We start from the raw sequence: 13,743 nt of genomic DNA on the forward strand, positions 1-13,743 counted from the left end.
GATTATTGTTGGCTATGGCAGCTCAAAAAGGCTGGAAGGTGTTTCAGTTAGATGTCAAGTCTGCGTTTTTTAATGGTCTTTTGGAGGAAGAAATTTATGTCGAGCAACCAGAAGGTTTTATTTGCAAGGGCATGAAGACAAAGTGTATTTGCTTAAAAAGGCATTGTATGGCCTTAAGCAAGTATCAAGGGCTTGGTATAGTCGTATGAATGATCACTTGCTAAGCTTAGGCTTTGTGAAAAGTCTTAGTGAATCAACTTTATATATAAAGAAAAATGGTGCTGATTTGACCATTGTTTCTATTTATGTTGATGATCTTCTTATTACAGGAAGCAAACAGGAGCTTATTGACTGTTTTAAGGCTGAAATGTTCAAAGAATTTGAAATGACAGACCTTGGGTTGATGTCTTATTTTCTTGGTTTGGAAGTAAGACAAAGGAAGAATGAGATCTTCATTAATCAAAGCAAATATGCAAAAGAGATACTAAAGAAATTTCATATGGAAGGGTGTAAGCCAGTTGACACTCCTATGCAGCCTAGAGTAAAATTCTATAAAGATGATGGTGCTGTCAAAGTGAATGAAAATCATTATAGAAGTTTACTTGGCTGTCTTATGTACCTCAGTGCCTCCAGACCTGACATAATGCATGCTGTTGGTCTCCTTTCTAGATTTATGCATTGTGCTAGTGAGGAATATTTACAAGCTGCAAAACGTGTTATGAGATACATAAAGGGAACAATTGATTTTGGAGTAAAGTATGTTTGCTGTCCAAATTTCAAGTTAGTTGGTTTTTCTGACAGTGATTGGGCAGGTTCGGTAGATGATATGAAAAGTACTACAGGTTTCTGCTTTAACTTTGGATCAGGTGCGATCAATTGGTGTTCTAGGAAGCAAGAAATCATTGCTCAAAGTACTGCAGAGGCTGAATTTGTTGCTGCAGCTGCTGCAACAAATCATGCTTTGTGGCTTAGGAAAATTCTCAAAGATTTGAATGAAGAACAGGTAGAGCCAACGTCAATTTTTGTTGATAATCAGGTAGCCATATCAATCTCATCTAATCCGGTATTTCATGGGAAGACAAAGCATTTCAAGATTAAGTTCTACTTTATAAGGGAAATTCAAAAAGAAGGAGAAGTGTTGTTAGTTTATTGTAGAGCAGAGGACCAGATTGCTGATGGATTTACTAAAGCTTTGCCTAAAGCCAAATTTGCAGATTCAACAAATAAAATGGGAGTTTGCAGCATCAAAGACAAGGAGGAGTGTTAGAAATTGTCTTAGATACTGCTGATTTGCTAAAGTTGTTAAACGTGATATTTAGTTCCTATTTTTCTGTTTAAATGGGTTGTTAAATGACTTGGTCTACAACCTGTAATCAAGTTTTTTTTTCTCTTCTTTTTCTGTTAAGCATGTTTCCATGTTTTGATCATGGTTAGAATCATGGACCATGATCTTCATCATCAGTTATTTTTATTTTGTATTTAAACAATATTTTGTTTTAATGAAAAGTGTGGGGTTCAGTTCTGTTCTTCTCCTTCTCTGTTTTGCAACTTAACCTGTAATCAAGTTTTTTTTTCTCTTCTTTTTCTGTTAAGCATGTTTCCATGTTTTGATCATGGTTAGAATCATGGACCATGATCTTCATCATCAGTTATTGATTATTTTGTATTTAAACAATATTTTGTTTCAATGAAAAGTGTGGAGTTCAGTTCTGTTCTTCTCCTTCTCTGTTTTGCTAACAAGAAGCACTGGTTAATGTTATATAGAGTGATAGATCATGATTGAGGGTTATTGGGTATGCAACATCATTTTTCCAAAGTTAATTTTAGCATTTGCAGGGTCAACATCATCTGAATGCGAGTCCTGTCCACAATGCATTGACCTGATAAAAAGAACATCAAGTTTTATTACAGCCACAAGACTTGTAGGCTTCAACTTGACTGAATATGTATCCTGTCATTTCAAGCTTCTCTATCAGAAAAAAAATTATGAAAAGCAAACTACATTTAAAAAACTTAACCAATCAATAGTTGCAGGGAGGAGAGCTTACTGCAGTTTCTCAAAGCAGGGGAGTAGAATAGCTCTATTGTAACTGCCAACGGCTGGAAATCACCAGCTTTTAGAGCTTTATAAACGGCTATATTAACGACTGAGAATCACCAGCTTTTACTGTATAATAAAATACTTCTTAAAAGTATAGTAAGTCTTTTTGAAGTACAGAAATCATATTTTACACACAAGTAAAAAGTAATTATCAAATTTCATTTTCAATCTGCCGCTTGGGGGATATTATAGTGTTTTTGCTTCATTTTTTTTTCTCTTTTTGCACAAAATCTCGAGATCCCAATTTGTCTTTGAAAGACCTCTGAAAGCAGAGTATTTGACATCCTGTAACCTTTCTCATAATTACTCTAAAAAAACTTCAAAAGCAACCAGGAAGGTGTAAAGTATAAAGACCAAGAGAAGGAGAGAGAGAGAAAAAAGGGGACTTGTTTCTATCAATGCCAACTCATCCGCGAGAAGCAGTTCCATTTGAATATGAACCAACCCAACCAAAACATGAACCTGCACTGGACACTCAGCTTCATTCCGCCATTGACTTTGATATGCTGCAAATTCCCGACACCTAACGCGGTATTTAAGAAAATGATGAATTGAGACAGCCTGCAAATCACACAATTGAGACAACAAAGGCAAATACATAATTATATTGATTGATTGTTCAACCTCAGGGAAGACGCACACTGGCTAAAAGGGTAGCCAGTCACGTCTAAATGGTAACAATTTCTCAAGCTGACCATTCATGGGAACAAGTTGTATACCTTAACTGAAGTTAAATCCACCAGAATGAACAGTAGAGTTATTTCCTCCAAAGTTAAATCCAGTTGGGGAACCATCACCCTCAGGCTCTGATTCATCGTCATCCTCCTCCAGCCAATATGTCTCAAGAATGTTCACCGCTTTCTCATATATGTCATTGTTGTCATGATTCTGAAGGTTCTCAACCTTTTCTAAACCCTCTGCATCCCCTATCATTTGGGCATAAAAATTAGCTTCTCCAGTACTGCCTAAATTTTTATCAGCTTTCCCAACCTTTAGAATGTTCCCAAGCCCTTCTAAGCAAACTGTGACAATTGTGGGGTCAGGACAGATCAAGAGATCACACAATGGCTTGATACACCCCTGGCTAGCCAAGAACCTACAGTGCACAAATAAAGCACAACCCTTTTAAGAAAGTTAAAATTAGACTTACCAATCAAGTGAAAACATCGATCATGAAAAGTAAATATACTTGATTTGTTCATAGGTGCCACCAGAAGTAGCATTTGAAATTGCCCAAGCAGCCTCTTTCTTGACCTCAAATTCAGCATTTTGAAGCAAGTCGACAAGGGGGCCAATGATACCAGCTTCAATTACAGCCTGCATAGTTTCATATATTCATACTACAACACCGTCAACTTCAATACATAGGATAAAAACACAGAAGTTAAAATGAAACTGGCCATGCATAGATTCCACATAGGCACCAAAGTCCAAACACATTTCAATTATGAATATCAAGAAATGAAAACCATGAACCATTACAAACAATCTGAGGTATACAAGATAACTAAAATCAGCCTCTTGAAGCAGTTGGAAAAGGGGGCTGAAGCAATTGTGACATTCCAGAAGAGGCCAACTCACCTGTATTTGATTTGCGTTTCCAGCTGTGATATTTGAGATTGTCCAGCATGCTTCCCTCTTGATTTTCCCCTTATTGCTGGTCAGGAGGTTCAAAAGGCAAGGAAGACCTTGATAGTTTATCATATACTGCAATCGAGAGTAAAATAATTCCATCTCTTTCCGTTCATTGAATTAGAAGTTCTCTCAGAAGGCATCACAATAACATTTAAAGTCATGCAAACATTACAAATTTGAACAAGGACCAACATGATGGACATAAATGAAATGTCACCCAAAAAGACAAAAGCATTTAGAAAGTAACAATTGCAACCATGTCCTCAAGGTTTAATTATATTATAATATAAAGTATCAACTTAGTAAGAGTGTTTTATAAACCAGAAGGCATGTTCAAGACATCATCACATGATTAGTTCAAAAAGACTAAAATATCTAAGTGGTACCCTTTCAAAATATTGTATAATAGATCTCCTTAGTGTCCTTGCTTTTTTCTACACCACCTACCTTAGGTATGGCTTTGCTCAGTGCTACTCCATGAAATGTCGCCGTTGATTTTGGAATTCGATTAAAACGAGTTGGCAAAGAAATGAGTAAAGAAATCAAAGTGTAGAAAGGAGAACAGCAAGACAAATTCATACCTGAGTCTGCATGTCATCACCAGTGACAATATTTCCAACCGTTCGTAAAGCAGGAAAGACCACAGTTGGAGATGGATGACTAACAAAAGAACATGAGCAAAGCATTTCAGCATTCACAGCTACATACAGGTAGATAATGTTCATCCTAAATACATTACTTACAGTAGAAGTTCAACAAGCCTGGGGCAGACTCCTGCCTCAATAACAGCTTGGATTTTGTCATTGGCTCCATTTGAGAGATAAGATAGAGCCCAGCATGCATCTGTCAGGACTTCCTCATCATTAGAATGTATAAGACGCTCGAGAGCTGGGAAAGCGAGCTTTATCTGCTCAATGAATAACCACAGTAAATATATTATTAATAATTATAATAAATTAATAAAAGGTGAAAACATATACACAACCAATCATGAGAGCCAAAACCTGCTCAAATAAAGGTTGTGGCTTGCCCCTGCAGAAGTTGGACAATGTCCAAGTGGCATTTCTCAATATAGAAAGCTTTGCATGTTTATCGAACTGTGCAAGCAATGGCATCAAAGCTCCATGGCCAAGGACAAGATCGCGACACTGAGGTGAGTCACCAGCAATATTTCCAAGTGCCCAAACTGCCTATAATTCAAAAAGAGAATGAACTCAAACAAACAAGAGACAATCTGGATTGCATTTCACAAAATAGGTTGAACAAAGAAAACTCAGGAAAATGAAGATAGAGAATAAAGAAAACTAAGGTCCTACCTGTTCCCGGACTGCGTCAAGTGGTGAACTTAAAAGCTTGACAAATATGGGTACAGCTCCATGATCAATTAGAACCTTGGTGTTCTCTGATGTCCCTGAAGCAATATTGGTGAGAGCCCACGCTGCCTCAAACTAACACAAATAAAATTTTTTACAAAAGATAGTAAAATATGAGCTAGTAATTATAATATAGTGCTCAATTCAAACCTGAAGCTGTGGAAAACCTTCCCTTGCAAGGAACTCAATGAAACGAGGAACAACACCAGATTGTACAACGTCATTGATTGGAGGACTGCGGCCTACATACAAGATTCACAGTGAGAAAGTGTATATATAAATTATGCAACATAAAATAGCATAAAAACAGAAAGTAGAAATACAAAACAAAGTCAACCCATTGAGAGCAGCTTTCGAATATGAGTGGTTGCCCCTAGCTGTGAATACCAGTCTTCTGACCAAACATCTGCAACCATTGCTGGAAGACTTTCTGACTGTGGCCAGAGCAATTAAAAAAATTCAGCTCCCCAGATTAAGAGGAGCGCAAAACGTACAAGAAATTCAAAACAAGGCAATAGAATAACAGGATAAACGACATATTATTTTATTCGCAAAACCATTAACGAACTATGAAGGAAGAAGTGCATAAAATTCCTTCAAACTTTCACTTTCCATCATTCTGAATAAAGTGTAGAGAAATAACGGTAAGGAATAATGGCCTCAGCAATTTTAAGTCTTGGATTGCAACTCCACAATCAGATATTTCAACATTCAGAAGTAAGAAAAACAACAGCGAATCATAACTGATAAGAACACTTCATTGTAACCAAGATATAAATCCCTTGACTCTTATTCTCCTCCGCAAATGTATGATTCTCACATAGCAGGCACATAGCTAATGTAACACAACATTGAACAGGGTTTTCTATGATATCTGAAGCTGTAAACCTTCCAACCAGTTCAAAACAAATACGAACATGTCCTTTCAAGCTTCTAGGAACTTTATCTGATGTGAACCTAAATCGAATAATAGAAAAAAACAAGATGAAAAAGAGACAGAAAGCGCTAGAAGAAAAAGGAATCACAAATCTTGTAATTTCATTCATATCAATATCCCCTTGGCTCCCCCTCAAGCTTTCTTGCCCTCAAGGAAGATGACCTAAATAAACACTCTAAGGAGTCTCTGCTAATTGAACTAAATCCCTGCAGGCACATCACTTCATCTTGCACTTTATCCCACTCAAACACCCAAATGAATTTCCACCGAACATCTGTTTCGTCTTGCACTTAATTTTGTTCAAGAATAAGTTCAATCCAAAGCTTTTTTACTACAACCATATTCTTTTACAAATTCCAGATGCTCAAGAAAATTATTCAATTTCTGAGGTAGTTTGGTACCTTCATAAAGAATTGGATTATTTTTATCAGCATCAAAACACTAAGATTATGGAAAATTTCTGGACATTGAACCTGCTCACAGGAGACTTCTCAACATCATAGTCAACGTGTCTCAACTTCACATTCACCCTCAAATTATTTGCAGCTTTCTGCCGTGCTAATTTTTTATAATATCCACACCAAGGTTCAAGGAATTCTACAACCAAAGTTCTTTATTTTTAACCATCAAGTATCAACTCATCAAAATTGCTGAAGTTGAGTCCAAACAATGCAGGTTATTCAACAACAATTGCATCCAAATTACTTAAACACTTGATGCTCTTCACCAATTTCTATCTCAGCACTTTCTTTTATTTGATCAGAACATCAACTTTTCTCATTGCAGGACCAAAAGAAGTCTTCAACGATATCACTCTTTTCATCTTCGTTGCTGAAATCAACAGCATCAAGTATGACGTTAACCGACATTGGTTCATGGCAGAAATTTTGTGCAATCAGAAGGGTAAGAATTTGGGGATACCATGAAAGGAAAAGAAGATGAATCTTGATAAACTGAAAGAAACAACAAGAAAGGAAGATCCCAAAAGAAAAAGATAGAAAAACAGAGACAGAAAGAGCTAAAAGGAAAAAAAAAATCAAGAAACTTCACTTTTATACAAGAATTACAAATAGCAACTCTTAAACAAAGAGACACGTAGCAATATCCCTACTCCTCGTTTCTGCTGAGGTGACTGTAATCCGACATTCAAGAAGTAGCTAAACCGACATTCAAGAAGAGCAGGGAAAGAACCAGATATTGCAAAGACAAAGGAAACTACCCTCAGATAGGCAGTAGAGGAACTGGACATGGAGGAGGTGAGTTGCTGCTGAGGTGACTGTAATCCCTCGCTTCGCTTCTTCTGCAAATTCTCTTCTCTCTTGTTCTTCCGAATCTCCACCATGTTGTCCCCTCTCCTCCTCCTCCCTTCCTCCGCATCCACCGCCACCTTGTACTTGTTCCTCCGAGCCTCCGCCCTGGCGCTTGGCCTCAGCGACATGGTTGGCAATCAAATAAAATCGAATGGAATGTGAAGGCAGAGAGGATGACTGTGAGAGGAAAGGATTTGAGAGAGAGAAATGGAGGGAAGGAAGGAGCGTTGAGCGTGGAAGAGGAGGGAAGGGTTATTTATAATTTTATTAGATATTTAATTTAAAACATCTTTAAAATTTCTAAAATTCACTGATTTTAAGGAAAGGGATTCAAAAATAAAATATTAAAATTTCTAAAATTCACAGATTTTAAGGAAAAATAAAATAAAAGTGATATTTTTAAAATTTTTATTTTTCTAATTTAACAACCTATATTCTAATTTAAAATATTTATTAGTATAAGTTATTGATAAGCGGTTGTTGAAGCCGTCAAAAATAAACCTATTAAACAATCAACAATAAACTTGTAGATAGTGGCAATAGGGTCGAACCACAGGGAATTGACACCAATGATTTTCCTAATAATGACTAGGTCAAGTAAATAACAAGTAATTAAAAGAGGGGGGTTTTGAGTTGATGGATTAACACTAAATAACAAAAGAAAGCAATAATTTAAAGATGAGTAAATCAATAAGAGAAAAGCTTCTAGTTGAAGTGTGGATCTATTTCAGATTGTTTAGAATTGATTATTGATTCTTTAATACTCCTATTTATCTCAATAAATTAGTTTAGGATGTGGAAGACGCTTCTCACAATCCAAATTCCTCCTTAGTTTTAGTTTGATTAGGAAACGTTCGTTAATCAAACACTAATCAACAAGTTGCCAAGGAACGTCCTTGGGGCATTGTAGCATCGAACAACTGTTGACTGCATTAAGACTTAGAGAAATCCAATTCTATCCTTGCCAACCGCGTGGTCAAGTTTAGATTATGCAATTTGATTAAATGTGTATTTGAACAACCTAAGCAATTACGGACCTAAATCATTCAAACAATATTACTTAAGCAATTTAAAAGCAATGGGCCCTTATTGATTCTAAAAGCAAAGTAATAATTATGGAAAGCTCAAATTGCATAAATATTGAGAATAAATAGAAGTTTGACAATGGAGATTTAAATCTCCCAATTCATAACAAAATCTGAAATTCACCAACTTCAACTAGAAAAGAAAGAGTTTAGCCACTCATGGTGGACTAAATACACAAAAAGATGAAAAGAAAAGAAAAGAAGAAAAATACTGGAGAGTTTCTGGCGAGTTGAGTTGCTGATCACCAGATAATCTTTGCTGGTTTGGGGGCTCTCCTTTTATAGCTGCAGATTTCCATCCATCTAGGGTTTCAAAATCCCTTTTTGATTTGGTGTTTGACTCCTCTTTTGATGTTGATTTTAATTGCAATTGGAATTCCTTGGATGAGAGACTCTTTCGTGGCTCTTGGTTTTGTGTTGGAAGTGATTGGATTGGATTTGGACTTCTGAAAATTCGGATTTCTGTTTCCTGCCCATTTTCCCGCTCTGCTGTAAGTTTCTGCTGTCAAAGTGATTTGCCCGGTGATTTGAGTATTTTGGGCAAATCACTGCCCCAATCACTTCTTTGTGAGTCAGTCCTCTATGTCTCTGCGAGTGATTTGGCCAGTGATCTTCGAGTGTCTTGGGCAAATCACTTGCCATATCACTACTGCCTGTTGCCTCCGGGTTTCTGCTTCAGCTTGATCTGGGCAGTGATTGGAGCAGATTATCTGGTGATCTTGGGCAAATCACTGGGCAAATCATCCTTTTGTAAATTTTCTGCACTTTTTCTCTCATTTTCCAATTTCTTCCTTTTCTGTAAAAACAAGATAAAAACCATAAATTAAACTGAAAAATGTGTAAATAAGCAATAATAATTATGATAAAAATGTGGCTAAATTATGCTTGATCAAATACCCCCACACCTAGCTTTTTGCTTGTCCTCAAGCAACAAATAACTTAGCCAATCAAGCCTCCTTTTTCCTTAGAGCCTAAGTACCACTTAATCAGCCCCCCCTAGACTCCTAATCTGAATTATCACAGTATAGAGTACATGCACTAAGGTCATCCTCTCCTTTCCTTGTTTCCTTTCACCTACCATGGTCAAAAGAAAGGTTTTTGACTCAATCATGCTTGTTCCTTTATGTTAGTTTTAATGCAACCCCTAGGAGTGACTTGCCCCTTTTCTTCTCTCTTTCTTTTTGTTTTTATTTTTATTTTCAGCAGCATTTATTCTTATCCTTGCCTGAAAAAGTCACTAACCTTTTTACGCGATTGTGTACATGGGTGATACACCCCCGGTTACTCAGTTAGTCACTTGTTCAAGTGGCTACTAGCTCTGTTCATAGTCTAGACCATCAAAACTTATTTGCTTGAAAAAGTTACTGACCTTTTTACGCGATTGTGTACATGGGTGATATACCCCCGGTTACTCAGTCAGTCACTTCTCCAAGTGGCTATTAGGCTCAGTTCATAGTCTTAGACCATCAGAACATGTTTATGATTTGTGCTTTATGCTGGTTTTTCATGATATTTTGGGTAAATCAGCTCTTAGGGAGTTACACTAACTTTGTGTTTGCATGTATTTGTATTTTTATTTCCCTTGACCTTAGCAAATTTGAGGATTCAATTCAAGAGAAAAACTCCCTAAGTGAAGGTAACATACTGTGAATGATTCAATTTAAGCTTAAAGGGGTGGCAAATCAATGGGGTCATGAGATAAGGAAGCTTTTTTTTAACCTTGTTATCTATGCTGAGTAGAGCAAAAGCTAAGTCAAAATTCTGTGTGTGTGTGTGCAAAAAGTGAAAAAAATGTGTGAAAAAATTTTGGTGTGTGTTTATGGGGCAAAAAGATGCAAAAAGAAATAAAAAGAAACAATAAGAAACAAATAGAAATCAAAAGATGGTGTGATCAGTGAATAAATACTCTCCAGTACCCCCACACCTATCCCAAATATTGTCCTCAATGTTTGAATATATATATATATAGAAATGAAGGAGAAAAGGGAAAGGGACTTCCTGGCCTGTGGGTGATTTGACCAGTGACTTGGGCAAGCACTGGGCAAATCACTGGGCAGATCGCTAGGTGTATCACTTGGCAAGTCCATGGGCGCATCAGTGGGCACATCGCTGGGCATAGCGCTTGGCACATTGCTGGTGAAATCACTGGGCGTACTAGTGGGCGCATCAGTGGGCAAATTGCTGGGCACATCAGTGGTTGCATCGCCTTCCTCATGACCTGCGGGATGTGTGGCAATGGTGGTTTCTGGTTCTGGCTCTGATCTCGGCGGTGGAGGTGGCGACTGAGTTCTTGGCCGTTTCTGGCCGTGATATGTCTGGACGGCCGGTGAGTCGGTGCGTCCTGTTGCTGTTTCAGTAGCCGGTGGCGTGTCGGTGCTGGTGGTGGCCGGTGGAGTGGTGTCCCACGTTTCAGCTTCACTGTCAAAGGGGATGGGTTTCGGCAGCCCTAGTTTCTTCCACATGAACGGTCCGTCGGTGGCCTTCATCTTAATTCTTACCATGGTGGTCTTGGGTTTGCCGGTGGGTCAGTGGTGGTCGGAGGAGAGAAATCTTGAAGAAGAAGAGATAAAAGACAATAAGTAGCGTAAAAAGTAAAAAAAATAAAAGAAAAGAACTACTTAAAGTGATTTGGGTATGTGAACTGCCCTGATCATTTAATGCTGGCCCTCTGGATTCTTGACAGGGTGATTTGACCAGTGATTTGGGTAAGCAGTGGGCAAATCACTTGGCCAGATCGCTTCTCCTTTGCAGTTGCTGGGCTGGTACTGTTCACGCCCTTTTCTAATGATGTGCTTAATTTTGCGATTGGACCGGTGATCTTGGTCAAATTATCTGGGCAATTGGGCAAATCACTGCCCCGATCACTTGTGACTATGGTATATTCAGTCGATTTGCCCGGCGATTTGGGCAAGCAGTGGGCAAATCACTGGGCAAATCACTACATCTGGGCTGCCTCCCAGTAGCGCCCTGTTTTCTGTCTTGGGCTGGACTTCAGTGTCTTGCTCAGCAGTCTTGGGAAGGGGGATCCAAGGGAACCTCCTCCACAACATGGACAATAAAACCTTCATAGAATCTCTTCAAACGATGCCCATTAACCTTGAAAACCTTGCTTGTTTGTGGACTCCGTATGTCAATAGCTTCATGTGCTGCATCCTGTCTCTGATTCTGGTGAGATGAGCCTCCACCGAATGGTCTTGAGGTGCCTTTTATGTCCTCCAAGGTCCACCCAATTGCTTTTTTGTGCTTCTTTAACACATCAAGGAGCTTTTCCTCTTCTTCTTGGCTGAGCTGGTTAGAAATAATGACTGGAAGTGAATTTCCAGCTCCCAAGTAGGCATATTTGAGGTGGCTTGGCAATGGTTTCAGTTCTGGTGCAGTTGCTGTCTGTGCTGATTTCTGCTGTTTGCTGTCTGATTTGGGCTGTGATTTGGGCAGATTATCTGGTGATCTGGGCAAATCACTCTCTGTCAAGTCTGTCTACTCCAGTGATTTGGTCTGTGATTTGAGCAGATTATCTGGTGGTCTGGGCAAATCACTGGGCAAATCACCCACATCCAGCAAGTTACAGCAGTCTGCTGTTTTTTCTGCTTCATTGATGTTGCTGTCCACTTCTCCTTTCCTGCAAAGACCTTCATAAAGTAAGTTTTCTTGATCAAAATAAAAAATTTCTTGACTTAAATCATCAATAACATCAAGGCCATAAACAGGAGAAACATCATTGGGGAATTTCATGGCATCATAAACATTAAATTTGATAACTTCCCCTTCAAACTCCATAGTCAATGTGCCATCATGCACATCAATTTTTATTCTTGCTGTGCTCAAGAATGGTCTCCCAAGTAAGATGTCAGAGGTGATTTTGCCCTTATCCTCCTCCATGTTAATCACATAAAAATCTGCTGGGAAGACTAGTTGGTCAACTTGTACCAACACATCTTCTAGCACTCCCTTGGGATGGACGACAGATCGATCAGCCAATTGGATCACAATACTGGTGCCCTTAAGTGTACCTGCATTCAACAAGTTAAAAATGGAAAGTGGCATGACATTTATTGAAGCTCCAAGGTCACACATGGCCTTCTTTATTCCCACATTGCCTATCTTGCATGAAACCGCGAACATCCCTCTATCCTTGCATTTGGTTGGAAGTTTCCTTTGGATTACAGCTGAAACACACTCTCCCACACTTACCTTTTCACGTTCAGCAAGTTTCCTTCGGTTGGTGCATAGCTCTTTGAGAAACTTGGCATACCTTGGAATTTGCTTTACAGTATCAAGTAGGGGAATGTTGATTTCCACCTTGCGGAGTGTCTCCAATATCTCTTTTTCCTCTTTCTCCTTTTGGGACTTTGCAAATCTCTTTGGGAAGGGAGGAGGTATCTTGAATTTTTCTGCTGGTTGCTGTTTCTGCTTTTGACTGGATTCTGCCTTCTCTGGTGATTTGGGCAAATCACTTTCTGCCTTCTCTGGTGGTTTGGGCAGATCACTACTGGACAGCTCAGTTTGACCAGCGATCGGGTCAGTTTCTACTAGTGAACTGGGCAAATCACTGCCCTGATCACTTTCTGGCAGAATTTCTTCCATGCCCTGTTTTTGCAATTTTTCAGCCCTATTGTCTTGCAACTCTTTTCCACTCCTCAATGTGATGGCACTAACATTTTGTCTTGGATTTATCTCAATTTGGGAGGGTAGCTTCCCTTGAGACTCATATTTGCTCATTGAAGTGGCCATTTGGCTCACTTGTTTCTCAAGATTTTGCACGATACTTGCTAAATTCTTCACAATCTCCTCAAGAGGTGCATTGGAGTTCTGAGATGCAGCTTGAGCTTGATTGTTTTGCTGGTAGTTTGGATATTGATTTCCCCTTGCATAACTAAAATTTGGATGGTCCCTCCAACCTGGATTATAAGTATTTGCATAGGGATCATACCTTCTTTGCCCATTGAAGCCTCCAACAGCATTGACTTGCTGGTCCTCCTCTTGAAGGGAAGGACATAGATCAGTTGGGTGGTTGTTGGCACATATTCCACATGTCTTGGGCTGCTGAATCTGCTGGACTTGTTGGGTTTGACTCACAACAAGGCTACGGACAGCATTGGTGAGTTCAGAAAGTTGGGATGATAAAATGGAATTACTCACCTCATTTACCCTTCTTGGTGGCTGCTCTTGATCTCCAAATTGCTGAGAAGCTGTAGCCATGGTGGAAATTAAGTCCCTCATCTCTCGAGGTGATTTTCTTTCAATTGACCCTCCACATGCTGCGTTAATAAATTTTCTCTCTGAGGGTAGCAAACCTCCATAG

At 38.8% G+C, this 13,743-nt stretch overlaps 3 protein-coding genes across 3 annotated transcripts; 1 reads left to right on the plus strand and 2 right to left on the minus strand.

The window, feature by feature from the left end:
- The first annotated feature begins 205 nt into the window (after window positions 1–205).
- LOC110610784 (uncharacterized mitochondrial protein AtMg00810-like) lies at window positions 206–1,267 on the plus strand. Its single transcript, XM_021750862.1, has one exon. The coding sequence runs from the start codon at window positions 206–208 to the stop codon at window positions 1,265–1,267; it is 1,062 nt and encodes a 353-aa protein (XP_021606554.1).
- Window positions 1,268–2,277: 1,010 nt separating this feature from the next.
- Window positions 2,278–7,559, minus strand: LOC110629064 (importin subunit alpha). Its single transcript, XM_021775916.2, has 11 exons — window positions 7,266–7,559; window positions 5,447–5,543; window positions 5,260–5,351; window positions 5,053–5,184; window positions 4,741–4,926; window positions 4,480–4,643; window positions 4,318–4,396; window positions 3,683–3,808; window positions 3,291–3,418; window positions 2,821–3,197; window positions 2,278–2,662 (listed from the first exon to the last, which is right to left on the minus strand). The coding sequence occupies exons 1-10, from the start codon at window positions 7,482–7,484 to the stop codon at window positions 2,822–2,824; spliced, it is 1,599 nt and encodes a 532-aa protein (XP_021631608.1). The 5' UTR covers window positions 7,485–7,559; the 3' UTR covers window positions 2,278–2,662; window position 2,821.
- Window positions 7,560–9,932: 2,373 nt separating this feature from the next.
- Window positions 9,933–10,942, minus strand: LOC122725138 (cell surface glycoprotein 1-like). The gene is made up of 2 exons (XM_043961951.1): window positions 10,492–10,942; window positions 9,933–9,937 (listed from the first exon to the last, which is right to left on the minus strand). Exons 1-2 carry the CDS (start codon window positions 10,940–10,942, stop codon window positions 9,933–9,935), a joined length of 456 nt encoding a protein of 151 aa, XP_043817886.1.
- Window positions 10,943–13,743: the final 2,801 nt, after the last annotated feature.

The sequence above is a fragment of the Manihot esculenta genome, chromosome 1 (genome assembly GCF_001659605.2).
Source record: "Manihot esculenta cultivar AM560-2 chromosome 1, M.esculenta_v8, whole genome shotgun sequence".
Taxonomy (NCBI): domain Eukaryota; kingdom Viridiplantae; phylum Streptophyta; class Magnoliopsida; order Malpighiales; family Euphorbiaceae; genus Manihot; species Manihot esculenta.